General features: G+C 42.7%; 1 protein-coding gene across 2 annotated transcripts in view; it reads left to right on the top strand.

The window, feature by feature from the left end:
- Window positions 1-20,096, top strand: part of RASEF (RAS and EF-hand domain containing) — an 80,477-nt gene that overhangs the window by 20,956 nt on the left and 39,425 nt on the right. For both annotated transcript variants that reach the window (XM_057305632.1, XM_026518787.4), the window contains exons 2-4: window positions 9,879-10,025; window positions 13,316-13,406; window positions 18,283-18,378. In XM_057305632.1, the coding sequence (XP_057161615.1) occupies window positions 9,879-10,025; window positions 13,316-13,406; window positions 18,283-18,378 (334 nt within the window). The remainder of the gene's footprint in view (window positions 1-9,878; window positions 10,026-13,315; window positions 13,407-18,282; window positions 18,379-20,096) is intronic.

The raw sequence follows: 20,096 nt of genomic DNA, 5'->3' as shown, positions 1-20,096 counted from the left end.
AGGTAACTGGTTATACATTTAAATTGTACTAACATGGTTAAATTCCAGTAGCGAGAGCACTCCAGTTACTTTCTATTGCTGTGTGGCAGGATGGTCCGACTTCTGTTTTCTGTACCCTATGCCTCTGATTTCCTAATTTCCCATTAATTTGGCCAAATGGCCGCCTGGCAGCCTGGGGCATCTTGCAGGTAACGGCACAAAGGCTGGTTGCCTAGGCGGCCAGCAGAGCAGCCATCCCCTGGCTTTCTCCCCTACCCTCGAGACCTGCAGAGTTCTCTGTCTCCAGCTTCTCTTGTCCGAGCCTAATTTGTTTTATCAGTGAGTATTTTATTCCTGGCTTCTGAAAGGAAAGGCCTCGTTGCGCAGTGTCTGAAAAGGGTCAGGAAAGGAGAGATGGGTTTATCACTGATTGTCTTCCCATTTAGCCACGTGTTCATGAGAAGTCTCAGCACTGGAAGGGTGTGTCACACACTCCTGGGTAAAAGCTGGAGGAAAAAGGTGCAGATCCACCAACTCCCCGTGGCTTATTATAATGCAGTTGTTAATAACTTTAATACATAGTTAGTACAGAGTTCAATAACAGTTACCTACTGTTAATGTAGCTTTTTGATGAGTGTTTATCCAGAATTTTCCTTTTTTTAAGTCAAAGTGGTCAAAATACAGGACAACAGCATGAGATTGTCCCAGGTGAACCCGGGAAGGTGACAGATGTCATCTAAAGGAAAACTTTGTACAGGAACCGATGTGTCACTCTTTTATTTTCCTCCCAACTCCTATCTTTCTTACCAAAATAGAAATTTTCTGTGAAAATACACCAACTTGCACTAACGTTACTAGATTATGCCTATATTTAACTTGTAAATTGATAGAAGAGAAATTGATAGAAGAGAAATACTGGGAGCATGAATGCACATTGTCAGTGCTCTTAAGTAAGGAGGTACATATTCTCACACATGTGTGTGCACATACAGAGCACACGGACAATGTGCTGTCCATATATAAAAATAAATCGATATGCACTTGGGGGCAGGATGTGACCAAAGGCCTGTTTTCTTATGTATAGAAGGCTAGGCCTGCATTGCCCCATCCTCATTACTGTGCTCAGGGCCTTCCTTGTTAACAGACTATGACAGGGATCCAAGGAGGGCCCATTTGGCCCTTGGCCTGTTTGTGTAAATAAAATTTGATTGGAGCACAGTTAAACTCATTTGTGTGTTCTCTCTGTCTGTTTTCATGCTACAGTGGCAGTGTTGAGTATTTGCAACAGAAATTATAAATATTTTCTGACTGGTGCTTTACAGAAGACTTTTACTGACCCCTTCTTTTGGAATACTTGGACCCAGTTCCAACGTGGGTGGGGATGAACCCGCCCTCCTCCCAAAAAAAAACCAAGCAGTCCTTGGACACCAACAAGGTGTTCAAGAATTCAACTCCATTTTGACACTGTCTACTTGGAGGTAGCATCAGATTCCACCAAGTTAAGGGTTCAGTCCTACAAGACTGCCCCTATCCCCCACTTTAGACTCCAGTCACAAGCCCTAGGCTGTTACCTGTGCTTCCAACTGATTGGAGGTTCCAACAATCTCCTCCTTAAATTCAATTAATTCACTAGAGAGGCTTACAGAACTCAGGGAGACATGTACCTACATTTACCAATTTATTAAAGGTTATGACAGAGTATGAATCAACAGCCACTTGAAGAAATATATGGGATGAGGTCCCAACCAAAGGAGTTTCTGTCATTGTGGAGCTTGGGGCCTAGCTCGGTGGCACATGGAAGTGTTCTGGTTTCCCAAGCATGGAAACTCTCCCCATAGGACCAAAAAGATGTTCTCTTGGGTTTTATAAGGAGGGTTCATTATGTAGTCATGATAAGCTAATTGTTGGCCACTGGCTGATTCAACCTGCAGCCCCTTTCCTCTCCCTGGAGGTCAGGGTGTGGGGTGTGTGGGACTGAAAGTTTCAACCCTTTAATCACATGGTTGGTCCTCGTGGCAACTAGCCACCTCTTTGGGTGGGGTCCAAAAATCACCTTCATCAATAAAAAGACTTCCCATTTCACCTTTATGGCTTTGAAGTTTTTCAGGAATTGTGGATCAAGACCAAATATATCTAAGAATTGTATTTTTTGGTCATCTGAATGATGAAATTTATATTTCTTATAAATCATGCTATCCTACCACTGGACTGTGAGCTTCGCGGACTGACCGCAGGCATGACCCTATTTTCATTTCTCAGTTTCCCCTGCACTGGTACCCAGAAGACAACATTTCTATCCATGAAGTTTCCACACCATGCTGCTTTCTCCCCCCTTCCCCAAAACACAACCTAGAGGTACAGAGGAGATAAACACCCACTTCTTTCTAACACATTGGGGTACAAGAGTCAAGAGCAATAACAGATTGTAATAATGGCCAACATTTATCGATTCCCTACAATGCGCCTGGGATTGTTGTATGTGCTTCAGTCGGGGTGAATCCTCATGTTACATGGTAGGTTCCATCACTCTCCTCACTTTATGTCTGAGGAAACTGAAGCTCAGGAGGCTAAGTGTTTTGCCCTGAGTCGCAAAGCCAGGATGTGGTGAGGAAGCATTTGATTTAGCTAGGCCATTACACTTCCCCCATGCGCTATTCACTCATGACTGAAGCGGCCCTCCCCAACCCTTTAGCACGATGCCTCTTGCTTGTTTCTGTCTTCCTCCCTCCATTGGCAAACTCGCAGTCACTAAATGTCAGTGATTTCAAATAGGAAGCAATTTGCAATTTGAAACGTTTCTAGACTTTGAATCATCTCCCAGGGAGTTTCCATTTTAAAATCTTGGCGGGAATGCTACCCATCTAAGCACTTAGGGAAGTAAAATACTTCTCAGGGCAATGGGAATCCTGAAGGAATTTTACCTGTGGGACACGTATTTGGGCAGGGAGCCCTGGATGAGCAATGCTGGCTGAACACCTGGGCTGGATCATCCTCTGATTGAGCAGCAGCAAAGCAGAGCCAAGGAAGGCCTAGGCCCCTGGACTGGCTTGTCTCCCTCTGTGGAATGATGGAACCAAGTTGAAGAGACCATTGTTTTCTCTAGAAGGGAGAGTCAGATAATCACTTTGTGACTGAGTTAATGAAGAGTGAGAGCTTTTTTGAGAAACACACACTGGAATCACTTCCAGTTCGAGGCGACCAGTGTCTGGCCATTGGTGGGCAGGGAAGCACACACCGCTCACGGTGTCTGGAAAGAAAGACATGGACTTCACCAGGAGAGTTAATGCCGCCCTGTTTGAGGGGCAGAGCTAGATTTGGTTGGTAGAATTCATTTTCCAGTTAGTTGGGGTTTGTTCTGAAAGTATGTGTATGTACTGTGTAATAAAAGTATATTTTGAAGTCAGTATATTTATCTAACTTGTGTGGAGGTAAGAAGATACGCCTTTCCATTTACTGACCAAAGACAGTATGGTTGGTTCAGGGCATCTAGAAAGATCAGCTGGTGTCTCCTGAGTAGAAATATACCCATTTTTCTTACCCCCAAAGAGAAATAAACTATCATATTAAAAAAAGAAAATAGATTTATTTTTTAGAGCAGTTTTAGGTTTGTAGAAGAATTAAGAGGAAGGTACAGAGATTTCCCATATATCCCTTGCCCCCACACCTGTACAACTTCCCCCATTATCAGCAAACCTCTATCAGAATGATACATTTGTTACATTTGATGAGCCTACATTTACACATTATAACCACCGAAATTCCTTATTTTACTTTAGAGTTCACTCGTGTTCATTACATGGGTTTGGGCAACGGTACAGTGATATATACCCATTGTTATATTATCTTACAGAGTATTTTCATTGCCTTAAAAATCCTCTGTGTTCCACCTATTCATCCTTGTCCCCTCCCCTCCAATCCTTGGCAACCACTGATCTCTTTACTGTCTCCAAGTTTTGCCTTTTCCAGAATGTCATAGAGTTGGAATTATGTAGTATGTCATCTTTTCAGACTGGTTTCTTTTGCACAGTCATATGGCATTTACAGTTCCTCTATATCTTCTCATGGCTTGGTAGCTCATTTTTCAAGTGTTGGTTAATACTTCCTTGTGTGGATACACCGTAGTTTATCCACTCACCTACTGAAGAACATCTTGGTTGCTTCCCAGTTTTGGCAGTTATGACCGAAGGGGCTGTACCCATTCGGTAAGTTTTTGTGTGGACATAAATTTTCAACTCCTTTGGATAAATACCAAGAAGCATTGATTGCTGGATTGTATGGTTAAGAGTGTGTTTGGTCTTCTAAGAAACTGTCACACTGTCCTCCTAAGTGACTACCATTCTGCATTCCTGCCAGCAATGAATGAGAATTCCTGTTGCTCCACACCCTCACCAACATTTGATATTGTCAGTGTTCCAAATTTTTGCCATTCTAATAGGCATGTGGTGCTATCTCATTGTTTTAATTTTCATTTCCCTGATGCCATATGATGTGGAGCATTTTTTCCATATGCTCATTTGTCATCTGTATGTCTTCTTCAGTGAAGTGTCTGTTGACCCACTTTTTCAATCAGGTTCTTTTTTTCCCCCTCATTGTTGAGTTTTAAGGGTTTTGTGGGGGTATATTTTAGATGACAGTACATTGTCAGATGGGTCTTTTGCAGATATTTCTTCCAGTCTGTGGCTTATCTTCTCATTTTCTTGGCACTGCCTTTCACAGAGCAGTTTTTAATTTTAGTGAAGTCCAGCTTATCCATTCTTTTTCTCATGGATTATGCCTTTGGTATTGGATCTAAAAAGTTGTCGTCATACCCATGGTCATCTAGGTTTTCTCCTTTCTTATCTTCTAGAAGTTTTATAGTTTTGCATTTTATGTTTAGGTCTGTGATCCATTTTGACTTCATTGTGGTGAATGGTATAAATTCTGTGTCTATGTTTGTTCTTTAGCACGAGGAAGCCCAGTTTTCCAGCACCATTTGTTAAAAAGACTGTCTTTGCTCTGTTGTATTACCCTTGCTCCTTTGTCAAATACCTGTTGACTGTATTCAGGTGGGTCTCTTTATGGGCTCTCTATTCTGTTCAGGTGATCTGTTTGATCAGATTCTAATTGTCTAATTTTACACATTCTGTAGCAAAGGAAAGTTGAAGTTCATGAAAACTTCTGAAGTTATACATTTCTGGATTAAATAACACTGGACTTAGATTTACCTTTATCTCCACAAACTTGTTTTATATAATACCCAGTGCTCATTACATTACATGCCCTCCTTAATGTCCATCACCCAGTTACCCCATCCCTCCACTCCCCTTCCCTCTAGCCACCCTCGGTTTGTTTCCTGTGATTAAGAGTCTCTTACGGTTTCAGGGCACCTGGGTGGCTCAGTCGTTAAACGTCTGCCTTCGGCTCAGGGCGTGATCCCAGTGTTCTGGGATCGAGCCCCACATCAGGCTCCTCCGCTGGAAGCCTGCTTCTTCCTCTCCCACTTCCCCTGCTTGCGTTCCCTGTCTCGCTAGCTGTCTCTATCTTTGTCAAATGAATAAATAAAATCTTAAAAAAAAAAAAAGAAGAAGAAGAGTCTCTTATGGTTTGTCTCCCTCTCTGGTTTCGTCTTGTTTTATTTTTTCTTCTCTTCCCCTATGATCCTGTTTTGTTTCTTAAATTCCACACACGAGTGAGATCATACGATAATTGTCTTTCTCTGATTGACTTATTTTTCTTAGCATAATACCCTCTAGTTCCATCCACATCACTGCAAATAGTAATATTGCATTTTTTTGATAGCTGCATAATATTATAGGCTCAGGTTTTAAACATCTAAAGCTGGTTGGTAATTCAGGGCATATTTTTCTCTGATCTGCATTTCTCCGATGTCTTTCTCTGCCTTTTATTCGATCTCTTTTCCTTCAGACATGAATTAGATTATTTTTAGTGTTAGGGGCTCTCTTGGCACAGAAGGGTAGAGAGTGTGTTTTGTCTCGGCTGGCTAAAACCTATGGCTTGACCCTTAATTTTTTCCGAATATTTGTTAAGTGCACCTGTAGGCAGGTCCATGTGGTGTTTGTGAATCCAAGTGTAACTGCATGAGATGAAGCCTGGACTCAATGAATGAAGAGTACTTCAGGCTTTGTCACCACCAGGCACCATTCTCAGTCCTCACAGGTGCCACCTGGGGTCAGGCCAGAAGGAAACAGAGCTGTGTGTGCGGCATTGTGCATTCTCTGCTTGCTTAACCTTTGACGTGGGGAGCAAGGACACTGGGGGAGACCGGTGACTGCAGCACTCTTAGGAGCAGAACAGATTATCTTGGCACCAAGTCTGTGGAGCTGAGGAACCCACATGTGTTTAGCTGCCTGGGCAGGGCACAGCATTTAAAGCCCACAGAGAGGGACCAGGTATTATCCCTTGTTACTATAAGGTGGTTTTTTAAATTTTTGTTTTGTTTTCTCCAACCAGATGTCAGAATTGCCGAGTGTGTTCTGTTGGCTGTCTCTTGGCATAATCTAGATGGTTCTCTAGTTTCACAGATACAGACCAAATGAAGCACACGGACATATGGGAGCCAGGGAAGGTAGGAGGGGGCCTTATTGTCTACAATAGTGCTTTCCCCAAATAGCTTTAGGTAAACCAAATTTTATAAGATTCTCTCATTTTAATCTTCCTCATGCCTTCATTCTTTAAAGGAGACCCTTTGTAATGTGGACAGTCCTTGCAGCAGTAATGCATAGCTTCCTCCGAAGCAATTTTTTAAAAATCTTGATACATTAAATTTTCTTAAATGGAGACATGCCCCTGGGGCCCCTGAAGATGAGTTCAGCATTTACTTTTGGCACGAAGAGCTGGCTCCTCCGTGGGGAGCTGGACTCTGGAGTCAGGTGGGCTGAGTTGGAATCCTGGCTCTGCTACCATGACAGTACTTAGCTGCCTCTGCCTCAGTTTCCTCTTTGGTAAACAGGATACTGGTGATAACTTCTTTAGAGGGTTGACATGAGGATTAAGTGACTAGTACATGTAAATGCTGAATCACTGCCTGGACTACATATGTAAGGTGCTTAATAAATGTCTGTCTCAGTCTGTGATGCTTCCGAGTAGTCTTTTGTTCCCTTGAGAGAGAGTGGGTGGGTGGTGGTGCTGAAGACTTAGCCCGGTCATAGAAACTTTTACGTAGTTAATATGAAGCTATCAAGGAAAAAGATGAGGAAGTAATTTAATCTGGAGGAGGATAATTAAAAAAAAGAAAAGAAACTATTGTGCCAACCTTTTAAGTTCAAACTGACTGTAACAAAGAAGGTCCAAGTCCTAGTGACTTTACAAAATACAAACATTTCTTTCTTGTGTGTCATTCAGATTGAAGTGGTCAGGCAGCCCTGCTGAGCAGTTAAACTCAGTGTGGTGATTCAGGAAGCCAAGCACATCCTATCCCACGGCTTCGCCATATTGGAGTTCTTCACTTCAGCTGTGGGGATGAGGAAGAGAGGTGGGGGCAGGTAGAGAAAGAGCGGGAAGAAAGAGGGGGAAGGGGGATGAAGAGAGAGACATGGTTGGGGGGAGAATATGAATGAATAGAAGCTGAGGATCTTACGAAGGATTTTAGGGAACAAGCGTTAAAGTAACCAACACACCCCTTCTGTTCCTGTTCCATTGACTAGAACTAGTCACATGACTCTAGCCTACCTGCCTGCCGTTCTGGGAAGTCATTTCTCCCCGCGTGCCCTGTAATAGGAAGCAGGATAGATGAGTATTCATGTAGTCTGTAGCACAATGGTTAGCCATATCACATAGTTTCTGCTAATAGCAGATATTTTCCATAATTGATCTGTTTGTATACTTCCCTGTAAACCATTTCTGAAATTCTTTATAATGTCAGGACCAGCAAAAAAATTTACAAATCATCATGTTTCTTTCTTATTTTTGAAATTTGCAGTAAGCCAGTAAATCTACTGATCTCTACTTGTGGACATTTTATTGTGCTGTTAACCAATAAGCAAGGACTCTAGGTGACAGTATCTTAATGGCCATCTCTGACAGGCAGGTTCCTATTAAGGAGAAGGTTTTTATGTTTTGTATCCTGCTGGTGATCAGTAACTGACAAAAGGCAAAGAAGTTAATGATCCTGATATGCATTGAAATTGCACGGGACAATCTACGAGTATTTGTGTTTTGTTTTGTTTACTGCTCTAGTAAATACGGCTCACTATTGCAACCAGTGTTTGTACTCAGCTCTAATGGGAAGGATGATGGCCACTTCCTGCGTCTTATATCCAATAAAGTGACTTAATCCTGCAGCTTAAGGATATTGCACTTGAGCAGTTCTTTTCAATCATAATTGGCCTCTGCACGGACTGAGCAGTTCACGTATAAGCGCAAACCTGGGGGAGTTTATAGTTCATGGACACACCTTGAGGTCATGCTTAACTAAGCCTCTAGGTTAATATACACCTCACATGTTGCAGTGTTTCCTAGTTCTGTGAATTAATTTTGAATTCCATTTCTTCTGCCACGGTTCAGATGCTTTCGCACAATTGGGAAGCCGAATAATGTTATGGCGGATCACGATGTCTGCAGACTCAGACTGGGGTGGGATCCCAGCTCCGCCACTCAGTCATTCTGGGGCCTTGGACCTTTTATTGTATGGGGTGGTCACCTAGGAATTTCTAGTAACAAATACAGACTGGTGGCTTAAACAACTGAAATTTATTTTCAGACAGTTCTGGAGGCTAGAAATCTCAGATCATGGTGCCCGCAGGGTTGGTTCTTTCTGTGGCCTGTCTCCTTGGTGTTTTGATGGCCACCTTCCTGTCTTCACAGTCTTCTTTCTGTACAGTTTGCGCGTCAGCCTCTGAACTTGAGTCAGGAGGACTGCTAGCCCCACGGACTCACTCCTTTGTCCTCCGACAGCTGAGCTACCCAGCCGCATCAGTTTTTGGTTTTTTTTTTGAAATGACTCTGGAATATTTGTCTTTTAGTAAAAGTTAATAATGACACATATGAGGATTGTCACATATAAATACGTAAGAATTTGTACGAAGTAATTTTTTTTTTAAGATTTTATTTATTTATTCAGAGGTAGAGACAGCCAACGAGAGAGAGGGAACACAAGCAGGGGGAGTGGGAGAGGAAGAAGCAGGCTCCTAGCGGAGGAGCCTGATGTGGGACTCAATCCCACAACGCTGGGATCACGCCCTGAGCCGAAGGCAGACGCTTAACTGCTATGCCACCCAGGTGCCCCTGTACGAAGTAATTTTTAACTGACTATAAAATAATAGGTAAAGGCTGAAATATGTCTTATTACGAATTGGTGGAACATGTTCATCAGTTTAATGGTCACCTAACTTTTTTCTGTCCATCTGTTTGCCTTTCTTTTTTCAATTTCTATTTCGGCTTCTATTTTTATTATTTATTTATTTACTTACTTACTTACTTAGGTGGGCTCCATGCCCACTGTGGGGCTGGAACTCATGATCTTGAGATCAAGAGTCACATGCTATACCAACTGAGCCAACCAGATGCCCCCTATTTACCTTTCTGTTAAAAAACCCTGAAGTAACAAAAATGCCCCTCCCTGGCAATCCCTCCCTATGCATTTCTTTTCTCTCAGCAGTCTACATGTTCTAACACTAGATCATGACTTGGAAACCTAAATATATATGGTTTTTATTTATCAGTCATACCTCAATAAATCTGAGAAAAACAAACTTGCTGTTCCATTTTAAAAATAATACAGAGACTAATGCCACAGCATCTCTGACCACTCGCTCCTCCCTCCCTTCTGGTTCTTCTATTGTTGCTTTTTTCTTCCTTGGTTCTTATGTGTCTCATTCCTGAAAATATTCTGGAAATTTGCCTTTTAATTTTTTACTTGGTTTAATTTAGCTCTTAATTTTAGTATTTTTTTCCTTTGGCAGAAAAGAGCAAGTTAGTACCTTATATCTAAACATCAACCTCGTGGAGCCAAGACTAATTCAGCCGTACGAACATGTTATAAGGAACTTTATCCGCGAGATCAAACTGCAGAGCACAGAAATGGAAAACCTGGCCATTGCGGTGAAGAGGTATTGAAGCCCTTCCTGTCTTTTTTTTTTTTTTTTAAAAGAGAGAGAGAGAATGTGAGTGGGGGTGGGGCGAGGGGGAGAGGGGAGGAGGGAGAGAGAATCTAAAGCAGGCTCATATGCAAGCCTGGAGTCCAACACGGGGCTCAATCTGATGACCCTGAGGTCATGACCTGAGCTGAAATCAAGAATCAGAAGCTTAACTGAGCCACCCAGGTGCCCCAACGCCCTTCCTTCCTCAGTGGCACGTGGGGTCCTTTAACTGGCTCTGTGTCCAGGCAGCAGGAGGACTGAACTGCACGATTGATAAGATGTGGGTGGACTTCCGGACCCTCAGGCATCTGGAGCTTCTTGAACTGAGCCAGCGCAAAGAAAGCTGAGTCGGGGAGTACTCTGTAGGGTCCATCAGTAGGTCACCGTGATCCTAGCATATAAACTGTTCAAGACCAGTGATTCCATGCAGAGGAGTTCAGAGAGATTTGTTATCTTATATCCAGCCACTTGAAACATACAGGAAAGTTTTCATCCAGAGAGGCAGACCAGACTCCATTTGAAGCCTGGCCCTGTCACGGACAGGTGTGTGACTCTGGGCAGGTTTCTGCACCTGCAGACTGTAAATATTCACATTCTCAGGGTGTGCAGGCACAGTAGATGATGTCCTGGGTGGAGCCCCCCCCCCGCCCCAGGCCGACCACATGGTGGGTGCTCAGTGGTGGGACTCTTCCTGTCTCTGGCCCTCCTCACCCAGCCTGAACTGAAAGCCAGAAAGCTTTAAGCCCGGACCGTCAGACAGTTTGCATGAGCCAGAGCTGGTTTACTTAAGATATCTTACTGGGTTTACCAGGAGCCCAGTGCAGAGGAAGAGCTTACATGTGTTACAGTCCAAACATCGGCCTTTTTGTTCCCCGGAAGAACCACAGTCCTTCTGGCATTAGTGGGAAAGAGAGCATTTGTTTGCTTAATTCCCGGCTGTTCTGCCCCAGAGATGCTTCTCACTGCCTCACCAGCATCTCTGAGCACGTGGCGCATGCTGCTGGTCTCTGCCCCTTTGATAGGAGGCGCCCCATCTGCGAAGGGGCAGGAGAGGGTACTCTTGTGTCTCTTTATGCTTTCTTCAAAGTGATGGTCAGACTATCTAGTTGACCCTTTGGAGTTCAAGTGAAAGAAATTAAAATATAGGAGTGTTTTAAAACGTTGACTTTTTATAGTTCTTTTTATATAAGATCTGAGCTATTCACAGGGAGGTTCTCATGAACATTTTCAGTTCCTGTCTCCGAACTGCCCTCAAGTTTGTCTGCTAGGGGCTGTCAATAGGGTAGATAGTAGGGTGGTCCTATGAACTCCAAATTCTGTAAACTGGGGGTGATTCACAGACATACATATTGAGTTTTTAGAGTGTCCAGGAACACCTGTTAAAACAGACAAACTTACACACACACACACACACACACACACACATTTATTTGTGACCTTTAAGGGATAGTACCATGTAAACCCACGAGGGAAAACGGAATGGCATTCTTCATGTTCTCCTCATCAGCCAGGCTGCTGTCCCCCTGTGGAGTGAGTGTGTTACCTGCTGAGCTGTGTCCCTGCTTGTCTCCTCCCCGCTGCGCTACGGTCGGGGTGGGAGCCAAAGTCAGGCTCTGTCCCAGCTATCAGAGACCTCGCTGAAGTGCTTCCGTGATGACTGTGAAGTTCTCTTATGTTCTTAGCTGAGGACCATCCACCCTCACCTGGGATTTTTAGAAGGGGGTGGGTCTCTATCTTTTCCCTCTGTACTTGTACCCGAAGGATGGCCCCAGTGTCTGGATGAAAGCCCTGGACTAGGTTAGAGTGGACAGTCTTCATCACACCAGACATTTCACCAGGAGTTAGGAATTGCTGGGGCAAACATGGTGTCTACCATGACTACCCTGACTTACCCCCCGCCAAAAAAAATTCATTGCTCAGAAGTGAGGAAGGCAGAAAGAGCACATTCAGGAGCAGTCTTGGATATTGGGAAGGAGCAATTGGAAAAACGGTCATGGGGGGAAAAGGATGTGGGACTTGGCTGTTTTACAGCCCCAGAGTTGACCAGAAGAACAAAGTTGCTGTGAGGATATGCAGTTCCTAGATTTCAGATAGCAGGTATTTATACATGAACCAGAAATAGCTAACTTTGCAAATGAGGTTAACATCCCTTCGGGCAGGCTGTCAGGTAGGGATGGAGAAAACACAGGTGGAAAAGAATAGGAAGTCACTCAGAATTTTATTTTGGGGCTTTCTCCCCACCCCTCAGCACTCATTTGGAACTTTATATAGAAATTAAACTAATGCATGCACAGCCTGTGTTACAAGGGAGTCAGCAAGTAGCGAGCAGGGAAGATGGTGTAAACCAAGAAACTGTCCAACTGGAAGATGGGAGGTCTTCTGTTTAGGTCCTGTTCTCTACTTTTTATCAACAGCGTGTCATTGACCCTCTAAATCCCATGGTGGCTGCTTTCAAGTCTCTTGTCATCTAGTTGAATAGGCAAGACATATGTATGAGAAAATTTAGATAATCGGACGTACAGCAGAGCGAGAACAAAAAATACTTTTTTTTAGGGTTTAGTCTGAAGCGTCGACCATTGTAAAGTGACATACATCTCCATCTAGCCAGTTGCTCAGGAAAACTATGCCAGAATTCTCCGCAACGAAATGTTGCCATTTCTAACTCTTTGGCAAATCATCGTACTCAGCCCCTAGAGAGAGGTGATTTAGGGATGACATAAGTAAAAGAAACAGAATTTTTCTTCAATGTAAAGACCATATTTGTATTCTAGAAGTTTAGGGAACTGATTAGAAATAGAACTGAATAGAAATTAGAAATAACTGTTGAGATTCCTTTTTTCCCCCTTCTAACTAGCGTATAACATTGTGTGTTTTGTATAATAACATTTCGGAATTCTGTCTAAAGATCTGTTAGCCATGGGGTTCTTTTTTTGTCCAGGGTTGTCACTCAGTCGCAGGAGCAAAAAGGATTTCGGAATTTTTTGAGAGTTTCCCAGTGATTTGATTATCTTTAGCTGTTCTTTGCCACGATCTAGTTTAATACTATTTTATCTAATTTATACCATTTAGTAAATATCTAGTTTTAATGTTATTTTACACTCAAATGGTCAAATTGCCAATCCTGTTTTATTGTGTGGAAGGAACAGGGAATATGATTTTAAATGGTGTGTGTCTCCTCATCTGTAAAATAGGGGTTGAAATAGGGTTGAAGTTGTCTCTGCGAGTTGCAGTGAAAAGGTGTGCATGCTCTTGAATTTCAGAGCCCAGGACAAGGCAGCCATGCAGCTGAGTGAGCTGGAAGAGGAAATGGATCAGAGGATTCAGGCGGCAGAACACAAGACGCGGAAAGACGTGAGTTTGTGGGATTGGCCCATTCTTTCCCTGAGTCATGATGGAGTGCCTTTTACAGATGGGGTGCCGGACACTTCTGTCGGCTTCCAGGCGCTCTCCATGAGGGCATTTTTGGCAGTGGTGGTTTCTGGGGGAGATGGAGGAGAGAGAGAGAGAGATAATAAGTAATCAAATGAAGGAGATGATTTCAATAGCTATGAGTGCATTGAAGAGCAAATGTGGTAGACAACGATGGGGAGAAGAGGTCAGGAGGTCAGGGATCTCTTTGTGGAGGTGCCGTGGGAGCTGAGGGCTGAAGAAGAAGGCAGAACCCCCTTCGGTAGAGGAGGGTGGCTCAGCTTTTATGCCAGAGTCTCCCTGACCGTGTCCACTGCCAACTTTAAATCTAGATTGCAGGGAAATTAAAATTCTTTCTGCAAACTTCAGTGTTTTATAATGGAATGTACTTTTATTCATCACTGAAGGAACTCTTACGGTTGAAAGTTGCTACCTTCAGTGATTTCTGTAGAAGCAATACTTGTCTTTTTTCTTTATAAACTATAGCTGGGTGATTAATGTTTACTGGAAACAGAAAATAGACATACGTTTAAGGCTGATGTTCAGGTGAACATATTCTATTCATTTCCCTGTTTCCTCTGAGAGGCAACAGGATGGAGTGAGAAGGGCCCGAGTATTGGTGTCTCATGGGCCTTAGTGTACTTCCTGGCTCTGCCTTTGCCCGGGCAGGTGGCCCTGGAAAAATAACCTGACCTCTGACCTTTGTGGTACCATTTTTAGAATGGAGTAATGCCACCAACCATCGGGTCCAGCCCGATGATGTATATGAGTGCCTAGCACTGTGCCTGAGATGTGGTGGCTGTTCCATGGCTGTGGCCGGCCTGCTCTTTTCTGTTGTTCTTCGTACCTTGTGTCCTTCCAGAATCTTTGCCTCAAACTGCCTTGTCACATACATAACTTCAGGTCTCCTTGTTGTCTTATCTTTTAATGACAAGCTTAGTAACTATTTGGATGTCATACTCCGCAGAGTGAACGGCTCAGAGTCCATGGGCCCGCTTTAGTGCAGTGGAGGTCCCATTCTTCTGTTAGCACTCCATTTGTTGTAGTCTAGAAACAGGAAAATCATGTATTTTTTTCTGCCTTTTTCCCCTCTCCATCCATTTAATCCGTGTGCTCATTCCTTCATCGAACACTTACCAAGCACACGTGCTATTCTGCCATCAGTCTCCCTGCTTCTTCCAGCAAAGTACTTAACAAGCAAATTTGTTGTTGGTGTTGGAGCCCTCACCAGGGCCCCCTCCCCTTGTAACTTCATGTTTGGTTCGTTATAACATCTGGCTCAGCCCGGCCCCCTGTGATTCTTCACCACGCGGCTCGGTCTGGCATGATCATTGCTCTTCCTTCCCTCCATCTGTTCTCTCTGCCCCTCCTTTCCACTTTCCCAAACTCTGCCAAGCTCAGAGAAAGTCTCCCCTTCCCCTTGATGCTCCCTCCCAGTCCTCTGGCCATATGCACCTCTTCTTGCCTGACCTTGACTCCTGTTGTACCTACAGTGTTATTCCATTGTTTCAGGTAAGTATTTTAGATTGTAATGGCTTTCTTGAAGTAAAATCGACATACAAGAAGCTGCTTATATTTATAATATAGAATATGATAACACCGGGTGTACCCGTACTCTGTGAAACCACCACCACCGTCAAGATCATGGGTATATCCGTCCACCATGTAAGTTTCCTCAGGCCCCTTTGTCTTGTCTCCCTTCCTCCCTCCTCTGCCCTCTTTGCCAGGCAACTACTGTGTGTCTTCTTCAGTGAAACATCTGTTAAAATCTTTTGCTTACTTTAAAAATTAGGTGCTTTTCTTGTTATGGAGAGTTTTTTGGTTTTGGGTTTTTTTAAAAAATACAGGTTTTGTGGGTTTTTTTTTTTAAGATTTATTTATTTATTTTAGAGAAAGAGAGCATGGGTAAGAGGGGCAGAGGGAGAGGGAGAGAGAATCTCAAGCCGACTCCATGCAGAGCCCAGCCCCAGGACCTTGAGATCATGACCTGAGCCAAAACCAAGAGTCGGATGCTTACCCGGCTGCGCCACCCAGGCGCCCCTGTTATGGAGTTTTGAGAGCTCTTTATATATTCTGATTTTAAATTTTTCTCCCACATTGTGACTTGTCTTTTCATTTTCCTAACAGTGTATTTCGAAGAGTAGAAATTTTTCATTTTGTTGAAGTCATATTTGTCAATTTTTCTTTAATGGATCATGCTTTTGGTGTTTAAGATATTTTTGCCTAACCAAAGGTCACAGAGATTTTTCTGCTGTTTTCTTCTGTAAGTTTTATTTGTTTTAGATTTTACATTTAAGATCCATTTTGCAAGATATGGATCAAAGTTCATATTTTTTTGCAGGTGGATATCCAGTTGTTCCAGCACCATTTGTTGAAGACTGTTTGTTCTCCATTGAATTGCCTTTGCACTTTGTCCCAAATTGGTTTACTGTATTTGTGTGGCTTTATTTCTGGGCTCTCTCGTTTGTTCCATTGATTGCTTGATGCCAATATTATATTGTTTTGGTGACTATTGCTTTATAATAAGTCTTGAGATCAAGTAATATTAGTTCTTCAACTTTGTTCTTTTTCAAAGTTGTCTTGGCTATTTTAGATCCTTTAATTTTCATAGAATCAGCTTGTCAATTTCTTGGGGAAAAAAAAAAAAACAAAAACACAAAACCCAAACCTGCTGGGGTTTGATTTAGTTTCATTGCATTTATAGATCAGTTTGGGGAGAATTGGCATCTTAACAATAATGAATAATTTGATCCATAAACCGGATGTATTCTCCATTTATTTAGGTCTTCTTTAATTTCTTTTAGCAATATTTTGTAGTGTACAATATACGGATCTTATAAATCTTTCTTCATATTCATTCCTAAGTATTTGATATTTTAATGCTACTCTAAACAGTATTGTTAAAAATTTCAGTTTCTGGTTGTCCATTGTGAATATATAGAAATACACTTGATTTTTACATGTAGACCTTGTACACTATCATATTTGCTTACATTGTTCACACTCAGTAGCTTTTTTGGTAGATTCCCTCAGTTTTTCTAGGTAGATGGTTATGTAATGAAGAATAAAGACAACTTTACTTCTCTCTTTCTGAGGTGAATGATCACTTTATTTTTCTCTCCTTATTGCGCTGGTTAGAAGAAGAAAAGGGAGAGCAGACATTCATGTCTACAGTCACTGTCTACAGTCACTGTCTACAGTCACACTGTCTACAGTCACTCTGTCAACGTGAAGTATGATGTTGGTGGCATGTTGTTCACAGATGCCCTTTATTGAATTGAGCGTATTCCTGGTTGGCTAAGAGTTGTTGGTTCTAATTAGGAATGGAATGTTGGATTTCGTCAAATGCTTTTTCTGTATCTATTGAAATGATCATGGCTCTTCTCTTTTCTAGAATATCAGTGTGGTGAATTATATTGATTTTCAAGTATTAAAACACACTTGTACTCTGGGGATAAACCTCAGTTATGATGTATTTTCATTTTTATGTCTTTTTCAAACCATAAAAGTTGTTATGTTTAGGGTTGTGGCCGTGGATTTAGTGAGAAGACTTACCTAGTTCTGGGTCCATTTTGATGCCAGGAAGGCTGTCCAAGGTAGCGCCTCATTGGGGGGCTCCACGTCTTCATACACCTGTGCAGTGGCAACACTTGCTGCCTCGCCTGTAAAGCTGGATAAAGTCAAGAGACTTCACCATGAGTGAAGATGTTGCTCTTCTCCTACACATTTCCTCCTAAGCATAGAATATTCAATTTGCATGGATTATTTTATTTACATGGATTATTTAATTTATATGGATTATTTCATTTACTTGGATAATTTAATATAATCCTCTCATTAATCCAATAAGGAAATGGAGGCTCCAAGTAAGTTGTCTCAGCTAGACAGCCAGTAAGTGGGTCACAAGACCCTGTAACTCAGGCAGGTGTTCAGACATGGGGTCATGTCTCCCCTGCAGAGAGGCCTTACCTCACCCCCATCTAACTCACTTCCTGTCACATATCACTGTTAGCTTCTTCGCATTACTTCCTGAGATTGGCTTCACTTCCTGTCTTCCCCCACCAGGGTGCATGTTTGTCTGCATTGCTCCTGCTCTGGCCCCCTGTGCTCAGGACTGTTGGCATATAGTAGGCTATCAGTGGATATCTGCACACTCAATTTCACTGGCTTTTAACATAAAACTTTATTTGAATATTGAACATAGGGTATAAGTTTCCATACTTTGAGAAGAGAAAAAGGAAATTTGAAGATGTCTGGGCTCCCGGGAGCTTCAGCCCCTGACCTCCTGGGGTGCCCCTTGCCATTCTCTGATCCAGGCAGGACACCTTTGAGGAGAACCAGCCCATGTGGAAGCACTTAGCATAGAAATTTGCAGGTGATGTGATTTGAATTCAGGTAAGGTGTAAGCTCTTGGAAAAAGGACAAACCCACTGGACCTTCCTGGGCCCTGATGACATGATAGGGTTCAGGCAAGCACTTGGGCCCTTGGCTGTTGCCATACCTTTTAATTAATAACAGCAATAATTAATTAAACTAGTTAATAGATGTGCCCTGGCCTTCTGTCACCACATGAGTAATAGTCTTAGAGGTGTTTTCTCCAGGTGATGTGTGCACGTCGCCTTTCAGTTCCGCAGGTTTCAATTCCAGAAGAGCTGTACCTCCACAGTCATTTGGTATACTTCCACCATCCCTTCTTGCCCTCCTTGTGTGGGAGACTTGGGATCAGCCTCAGTTTGACACAAAACATTTCTTGCTCTGTAAGGTTTTGAAGAACCTATTTAAATCAGTAAAATCTTTTTTTTTTTTTTAATTTTTTTAGGAAAAACGTAAGGCTGAAGAAGCCCTCAGTGACCTCAGACGTCAGTATGAAACAGAAGTAGGGGATCTACAGGTGACAATAAAGAAACTCAAAAAGGTAGGTTTAGAGGCTTCTAAGAATAGCCTCATTATACCAGGGTGTTTAAGTTATTAGCAACTAAAAACATTGGGAATCATATTAAAGCAGCAGTTGGTAATCAGATTTCAGAGTCAAACTGTGCTTCCTGGAAAGACATTTTTTTTTTTTTAAAGATCCCTGATTTTCTTTTCTGTTTCAAAGGCAACCTGTCTTCTGCACAGGTCTAATAAATATTTCTGACCCCTTGAACAGTTGTCCAGCAAACCCCAGTTTTCCTTCCTCGGATGCCCTTAGTTCCCACGTGTTCAGTGGACTCTGTTTGTAACAGGAGGGATCCTGTCTTTACTGGTCACGTATTCCTGTATCCTTGCCCCCAGCTAACTGCAAGGTGCATGGTCAGTATTCAGTGAATATTTATTAAATGAAGTAAATATTCTTCTATGCAGAAAGTTCCAGATCTAGGGGAACCTTGATCAGCAAGAGGTGGGAGAGAACTTGCTGAAATGTGAGCAAAGTTGTGATTGGGTTTGGCTTTTGCTGTGTTTGGTTTCTAATAAGTAGGGTGTGTTTCACCCAGTGGTGTGCTGGTAGCTACTTAACAACGGGCTCTGGAGGGGGAAAGGGGTCAGGGAGGAATCTGTAATATTTGCTGATTTCCATGGTATTAATGCTCCCACCATTAACAATTTCAAGCTACCGAGTTGACATCACTGAGTGCAGAGTTTGGGAAGAGGTGCGTCCCGTCGGCTCTCACCTGCCTGCACAGGCTGTCTGCAGCATGGTACTGGTCCACCTCTTGCATGTGGATTGTCTCTATAGCGAGTGGAAATACCTTGGCTAAAATGAAAACGGACACTTAAAAAAGAATCACCCCTGAAATGGCATTGTGAATTTGGGCACATCACTTTGCTTCTCTGGTTATTCATGTGATAACCTTTAACGCTCTTTCCAATGTTTATATCCAATGAGATTAAGTGACGATTAGCTGTATTTTGTGAGGCTACTGCAGTTCAAACCTCTGGGATTATTAAAAATTCTCCCCAATAGCCATCTTGGGAAATTATGATCAATGTCAACCTTTTCTCTCATTGACAGAGGTCATGAGAGCAGACATAAGATGCTTGAACTGCCGAATTTGAATAGAACAGTCCCTTGTTGATGCCAGAGTCACAGAGTCTCCTAGACCCGGTCCTTAGTTATTTTCATGTCTTCCCACATCTTTAGGCTAAAAGCAAGTCATGCAGAAAAGACACAGAATTTCTTGCCATGACAAGGCATACGATGACGACCACATAGGCCCTGAAGAGTACGAGTGCAGAAGTGAGGGAACCGGAGTCCTCATCGAGACTATGCCACTTTCTGCCTGTTACACCGCGGACAGTTGGCTTCGTGATCTGATCATTTCATTTCTCCTTTGTAAAATGGGATTGATAATTGACTGTCCTGCCCAACCATCATAGCTGAGACGTTACTGACTTTATAGTTTATTAAGCTCTTTTTCATAATTTTTAAATTTAGTTCTCAGACTTTCTCTGAGGATAGGTAAATATCCTGCTTTCACAGCCGAGGATGCTGAGTCCTAGGGTCACAGAGCTGTTAAGCCGCGGCGTTGTCTTGCTACGCAGTTCGCAGTTCGTGCTTCCCCACTTACACCGGACTTCCTGCCTGCTCGGGAGGCTCATTCTGCAAGAGAACAGACGGTGATTTACGTGAGGGAATGTTAAAGGCTTAACCTA

The sequence above is a fragment of the Ursus arctos genome, unplaced genomic scaffold, assembly GCF_023065955.2.
Source record: "Ursus arctos isolate Adak ecotype North America unplaced genomic scaffold, UrsArc2.0 scaffold_33, whole genome shotgun sequence".
NCBI classification, from domain to species: Eukaryota; Metazoa; Chordata; class Mammalia; order Carnivora; family Ursidae; genus Ursus; species Ursus arctos.
The sequence above is the reverse complement of the archived record's forward strand: the minus strand, read 5'-3'. Positions and strand labels throughout refer to the sequence as shown.